This window comes from Octodon degus, unplaced genomic scaffold (assembly GCF_000260255.1).
Source record: "Octodon degus isolate 3935 unplaced genomic scaffold, OctDeg1.0 scaffold00122, whole genome shotgun sequence".
Taxonomy (NCBI): domain Eukaryota; kingdom Metazoa; phylum Chordata; class Mammalia; order Rodentia; family Octodontidae; genus Octodon; species Octodon degus.
In genome coordinates this window covers 1,642,816-1,650,185 of record NW_004524698.1, presented here as the reverse complement: position 1 = coordinate 1,650,185, position 7,370 = coordinate 1,642,816, and the positions used below count along the sequence as shown (strand labels likewise).

The 7,370-nt window shown below is 36.8% G+C and overlaps 1 protein-coding gene across 1 annotated transcript in view; it reads left to right on the top strand.

The window, feature by feature from the left end:
• Positions 1 to 7,370, top strand: part of Vwa8 (von Willebrand factor A domain containing 8) — a 441,297-nt gene that overhangs the window by 96,559 nt on the left and 337,368 nt on the right. Inside the window, exon 13 of the mRNA XM_023700137.1 lies at positions 6,833 to 6,993. Within this exon, the coding sequence (XP_023555905.1) occupies positions 6,833 to 6,993 (161 nt within the window). The remainder of the gene's footprint in view (positions 1 to 6,832; positions 6,994 to 7,370) is intronic.

The window sequence follows — 7,370 nt, the reverse complement described above, 5'->3', positions numbered from 1 at the left end:
TTATTTTTTCATAATTTTATTGAGAAACAAATAGCAATGAGACAGTTTCAAATCAAATTGGTAGGACAGTTTCAATAATTAACACATTGCATTCTGTCTTCCTAGTGGTTATTTATTGTACAAGATGCAGACATGATATCCTATTTACAAACACTATTAGAACAAATCACTCTATTCATTGAATTAAGAGAATGTAGCTATATATCTATCCTAATCTGTGTGAATACACAAGTACAAAATGGTCATTCATCTGTATCCCCTTTTTTGTTTAGTTCCATCATTTAAATATTATAGATGTGTGAACTCAGCAAAATATTCCAAAATAGTCCAGTAGTCCATAATAGTATTGGGTCTTCGGCTTGACTGGCAATGTCAGAAGTTGTTGACCTGAATCCCTACACACAATCTATTTAAAGTTTTTTTTTTTTTTTTTTTAAACTAATAGCTTATACCTGGATTTCTCAGGAAAATCTTACAAATACTAGTTTTGGTCATTCAGAAGTTTTGCTGGGGGGCCTGCCAGATAGCTCATTGGATGAAAGCACCTGCTTAAGAAAAGTGCAAAGTAAAGCCATGCTGATATGTAAGGAAAGCCATGCTGTTATATAAGTAAAGCTATGCTGTTATGTTGAGCTATAGGGGACTCAGGTCAACAATTTCTGATGTTGCCAGTGAAGCGGAAGACCCAATACTATTATGGACTACTGGACTCTTTTAGAATATTTTGCTGAGTTAACACATATAATATTCAAATTATGGAACTTAACAAAAAAAGGGGATACAGATGAATGTCCATTTCGTATCTGTGTATTCAAAGTGGTTAAGATAGATATATAGTTGCATTCTCTTAATGAATAGAGGGATTTGTTTTAATAGTGTTTGTACATAGGATATCATGTCCGCATCTTGTACAGCAATTAACCTCTAGAAAGAATGTATGCAATGTGTTAATTATTGAAACTGTCCTACCAATTTGGATTGAAACTGTCTCATTGCTATTTGTTTCTCAATAAAATTATGGAAAAAACAAACAAACAAACAAAAAAGTGCAGTCGCTGGGATTCAATTCCCAGCATGCCATGCTGGCCCTGTCCCCGGGGGCACACTGAGCCAGCGATTGAGACTGGGCATGGTGGTGTGCGCTTGTAAGCCCAGCACTTGGGAGGCTGAAAACAGGACAATCACTACGAGTCCGATCTGTGTAGTGAGGCCCTATAGAACCTGTACTAAATACATAAACAGAAAAAGAAAAAAAAAAAGAAAAAAAAAAGAAGAAGAAGTTTAGCTGGGCATGATCACTGATCGCCCTAATCCCAACACTCTGGGAGTTCCAGGATCACAAACTGAAAACCACATCTTAGCAGACCCTGTTTTAAAATTAAAAACTTAAAAACAAGGGTGGGGATATAGCTCTGTGTGAAGGCCCTTCATTCAATACCAAGTATCCCTCCCCCCCCCCCACAGAAGTTCTTTTTTAAAAATTGTTTTTAGATTTATTATTTTTTTTTCAAGAAGTTCTAAGAAAACATTTAAGGCACAAAATTTTTTGAAGATTCAAATCTGTGTTCTCTGATACATTTTATGCAGTTATGCTCCTATATTCTCATTTTCAGTGTGGTTTCTTTTATTGAAAAAAAAAAGAATCTTGGGAGATGGGCTATACATATGTTTTACGGGGGTCTGAATAAGGTGAGATGTTGACGGTTAGACAGTGAGTAGTAACTTTAAAGGAGATAAATTTCATATCATGTTGAAATGTGTAAGGAAATGCAGAAAGGAAATGGTTCAGGCTCTATGATAGCATTAGTGCTATTTTTAGTCTCTTAAATTAGGTGGTTTCAGAGATAAGAAAAATGTATGCAAAAATGAGAACATTCCATCTGTCTTAATTTTCATTATTGTGTTTTCAAAATGCCCATTAAAAAAGGCGCAGTACAAAAAGCATTTGCTTTTTAACTTACTAATAGCACTAATGTTATTAGTGCTATAGCGTTGTGCATTTAGACAGGAAAAATCATATACAGTGAATATTTATTTGTTTATTCATTGTATTTTAAGGAAGGGTCTACAGGGTGTTCAGGGTCTCACTACTAGATCGGACTGGTAGTGAGTCTCCTGTTTACAGCCTCCCAAGTGCTGGGATTATAGGCGCGTGCCACCATGCCTAGTCTTACAGAAATATTCAAATTAAAAAAGTGTTACAATTAAAGATCCATCGTTAACCCCTGTCAAAATACTCTCCCTCACTTCAGACGCACTTGTCCAACCTTCTTGCCACTTTTCAAAGCAGTTCTTCAAGTCCTCTTTCATAAGTATCTTTGTGAGATATGATCAAAATTAGAATGAGTGCCATTATTTAGGTAGGCTCTTTAAAATATTCCAGTGTGTCCTCAATCACCCTGTTCACCATATCTGGCACAATGCACCTCTTGGTTCTTCCCAAAAGTCAAAATGACTAAAAAGTTAAATATTTTGAATTGATTCAAGAGACTGAGGCAGATATAACAGCACAACTAAAAGACTCAGCAAAGCAGACTTCTGTAACTGCTTTAGAAAGTAGCAAGAATGATGGGATAACTGTGTTGCCAGGTGGGTGGGGGATGGTAATGGCATTCATCTTTTACGGAATAAAATGTTCAAAATATTGACTGTAGTTGTTATCACACACACACATCAGTGGGCCATGCAGACTATCCAGAAATTTTTATGTTAGATTTGATTAGGTCTGGTTATCCTGTGAAGGTTTAGTTTAGATTAGGTCTGGTTATCCTGTGAAGGTTTAGTTTCATTCTTACACAAATGAGAACAACTTTCACACAATTGAAAAGAACTTCTGATTTTACCTAATATTGGGGTAAATAAAAACAACTGTCTCTTTAAAAAAATGCTGTAATTTTTCTCTTTCATTGTAAGATCTCATTTATGAAAATCAGCAGCTTATATTTAAAAGGAAGGCTTTTTTCTCTCAAGAAGGTTTTTATTTTAATTCAAGATATATTAGAAATGAAGAATAACCCTTGTATATACAGTTTAAAAAGTGAACTGAGCTAGTCTTCTAAGAAATGCCAAGTATTTTCTGCTTTTCACTATTCTGAAGATTGAAAACAGGAAGAATATTCAAGTACTTTGAGCATTTTAAGATACTTGAGGTTGGCATTAACAGCATTGAGCTATACTGATATCATATCTTGTTCAACAACAAATAATTATTTCACTTTTCTTCAGTAAATATAAGGGAGTTGTCTTAGTTACTTTTTACTCATTGCTGGGACAAATACCCAACACTCAAAATGAAGGAAGGAAAGGTTTATTTAGCTCACAGTTACTGGAGGGTTCAGTCCATATTCCGCTGGCTCCAAGGCAAGTGACAGCAATTCATTGAGAGAAAACAATGAAGAGCAGAGGAGGAGCAGCAGCTGCGGCCTCCATCGAGCCTTTGATTTCCTTCTACACTGACTGCAAAGACCGGCGCTCCACGGTGAAGATGGGAGCTCGTCCAAAGTGGTGCGACTGTGGAGGCCAAGCGCCTCAGAGGACTCGGACTTCTCCAGGGAAGCGGGGCAGGGTGGCAGGAGGTTGGGCAGGGCGCCGGGAAGCCTTTCTCAATTCCTGGGCCCTGCCCACCTGCAGGGCTAGACCCCCATGCGGAGAACTGCCTGAGCTGATTCAGCCAAGTTGACACAATGTATCAACTAACACGGGAGTTTACAGTTGCTAAATTCAAAAAGAGGAGTCTGGTGTGCTAGTTGTCTTTGTCATCACCTCTGTTAGTAAATATTTACTTACGTGGATGAAGAAAGTACTGTAAACATTGTGTGACTTAACAACATATTATAGTACTTTGAAACATGACCAAGGGACATATAAGTGGTTTTTTCATATCATACATAAAATTGTGATTTATGCTTTGTGATTATAGCCAGTGGAATTCTCCCTATTGAAAGTTTAAACAATTCTCTCTATTGAAATTTTCTAACTTCAGCTGGTTAGGACCCTGAACCTCTTACACCAGCTCTCTGATATTCCTTGGCTCTGTCTGTTTTCAGTCTGGAGCTACGATATTCAGAATGAACATCCATGTATTTCTTTGCAAAGGTGGTATCAGTGGGATCAATTCCTAGTGCCACCTCCTCCTTTGAGTTCTAGTAGAAACCTTCTAGTGAAGGAAACAAGGCCTACTCTTTCTTTTGTTTTTTTACATTACTTTTAAATTATGCTGTTTTGTTATTTTGTTTATCGTTGTGCCATCTCATTAAGTCCTGTAAGGAAGCAGTATAAATAAATTAGAGAAAGATTCGCATCAGTTAATGTCTTATAAAACAGTGTGTCCTTCCTGGGTAGCACATCAGAATTACAATCATAGTATTAATTAAAAAGCTGGTAGTTGGACTGAATCAAGAGAGTGAGGCCTACCTTCGGGATAGTGAGACCTAGCTTCATGTATTTTCAAAACATTTCCCAGCTATTCCTGATGTGTAACTTTGATTTTATGGCACTATGCTAAAGTTGTTTCCAGTTTAATTTTCTAGGATAATATGTTATATAACTCTACAATGAATATTTTTTGGGAATAATTAATACTGAAAATTTTAAGTTTACTTCTTTTGACATGAAAAAGATTGCATAAGTGTGTAAGTATGTATGTACATATATACACTTGATTTTTAAAATATAACTGTTAAAATGAATCACAGAACTTAAAATTTTTCTGTTTTGCCTGGAGCAACCCACTTACCAGTGTGCAGCAGAGCTTGGTTGGGAATGAGCTCAGCCCCACTGTGCACCGGCTCACTAAACACTGGTGATGGGGATGAGTTTAATATTGGCTGTTATAACTGTCATTGGCAGTATAGAGTGACATGCTTATATAGTTTGCATAAAATTTAAAATTTGTAGTATAAGAATTTCATACAATGAGTAAAAGAGTTAGACCAAATTCTAATTAATATGCCCAAACCAGTCCCTTAAGTCTGGAAAGTATGAATGTTACCATTTCTAAGATGTCTTTATGGTTCAAAACTAACCTGTCTTCCTTCTTAAAAATTTTTTATTGCCACATATTTTCAGTATTTCCTAAGTCAGTACTTTCTGATAGTTGGAATATTGAAGTAAGATTCACACTTTAATCTTGGCTTCAATACATTGTAATTATTTATTATTTATTTTTTGGCGGAACCAGGAATTGAACTCAGGCCCTTGTGCTTGCCAGGCAAGCGCTTACTCTATTGAGCCATCTCCCAGGCCCTGTAATACATTGTAATTATAAGTACATTTATTAGTCTCCTATGTGCTTCAAACTTGGAGGGATTATCAAACAATTTACAAAAGACTTTAATTTTTGAATAAATATGACCATAAAAAATTAAGTTTTATTTTATATAAACCTTTATATAGGACAAAATTTATCTGAAGATAGTAATAATCATCATCTTCGACATTCTTAACACATGTAAAAAAGAAAGTTGCTTACATTATATGCTCCACAGTTTTTAGAGTAGAAAGATTTTTTATGTACCACAACTATTAATAGTTTGTCTAAGTGTGTTACATTATTTTAGTACTAGCATATTGCATATGCGCTTCAAAAAATTGTTTGTAAGTACCATGCTAGCGTTTGTCAGTTCCTGTATCTCATCTGATGCCTGTCCTCAGTTTCCTCCACTCTGAAACTTTTTTAAATGTAATGAGCCACTGTGATGGCTCCTGGCATGGCTTATCAGGACAACTCATCAACTAGAAGAAAACATACCTTGTTGATAATAATCTCTCAGTATTGAGTTTTCTTGGCTTCTCACTTTATAACGGAATCAGCACATGTTGTAGCTATTTTTCTCTTGACTTGCGTATCTGAGACAAAACACCTGATACCCAAAATTAAAGGGGGAAAGATTTATTTAGCTCCCAGTTTGTAGAGGCTTCAGTACATAATCAGCTGGCTCCACAGCTGGGTGGCTTTGCAGAGAACACGTCATGGTGGGCAGAAGACAAAATTCAACAGCTGACCTTAACAGTGTCTTTCTTCCCGTATTGTGCTCTATCTAGGCTGCTGAGTTAGCGAGGTGCGAAAGCAGTCAGTGAACTGTGATCAAACACTCTTAATCCCAGCATCATGCATGCTAGATTCAGCCACCTCTGAAAAAGCCCCAAGACTGCCTTCTATGCTCTGCATCTGGACAGGGCATAACAGCACATTTTGTTCCTGCAGGAGTAAAGCTGAGTTAAATTCTATTAAATGTGGGTGGATGTTGAAGGGAGAGGAGGGGAAAGAGAAAAATAGAAGAGTCAAGATATAGCATGTAAATTTCCTCTGATAGATTTCACCATTATGTAGATCTAAAAATGTCCCATAAAATTAATTTTTTTTCCATAAAATTAATTTTAAATATCAGGTAGTAGAGCTGGCCAATAGCTCAGTGGACTAATACTTCTGCTTAGGCAGTTGCAGGGACTGGAGTTCGATCCCCAGCTTGCTTTGCCAGCCCCACCGCTGGGGCATGCTGAGATGGTGATTGAGACTGGGTGCGGTGGCACACGCCTATAATCTAGAGATTTCTAAGGATTTATGTCTTTGATAGATTTGAAGACTTCCCATTTGTTATATGAAGCAGTATGTACAGGGACTGGGGAGATGGCTCAGTAGAATGGCTTCCCTTGCCAGGGAAACATAAGGGCTGGAGTTCAATCCCCAGTTCTGCCAAAAAAAAAAGAAAAGAAAAAAGAAAAAAGAAACAGTATGTACATACAATAATTACTATAAAGCTAAATAAGCTACAATCTATGTCCTGAATTTTAATTCTGTATTTTCTTTGGTGTTGGTGGACATTGCTTTTAGGATATGACAGCACGTGATCTGCTACAGCAGAGATACACTCTTCCAAATGGAGACACTGCCTGGAGATCCTCCCCGCTTGTGACTGCTGCTGTGGAGGGCAAGCTGGTCCTGCTGGACGGCATTCACCGGGTCAATGCTGGCACGCTGGCCGTCTTGCAAAGGTTTGAATGAGCCATTCTTACACAAAATAAACCCAGGGCACATATGTGTACACACACACACATGCACAATTCAAATTTAAACAGTGAACATGGAGCTTGCTCAGTGTTGTTTCATAAAATTGGATTATGCAGATCCTGTAAAACTCATTATTCTGTATCCCAGTTGAATGACAGATTATTTATTATTGCAAACTCACTATAGTAAAACTAGATATATTAAACATTTTTGGGAAAGTGCTACTACTGTAGCAGAACGGTCTGTATAAGGCCTGAAAAGAGAAAACATTTTTTTCAGCAGTAACTTATGCAGATTTATGTATGTAACATCTTCACAACTGAAGTTTCTTTGTTTTGTCAGAATAAATAAATGATTTTTT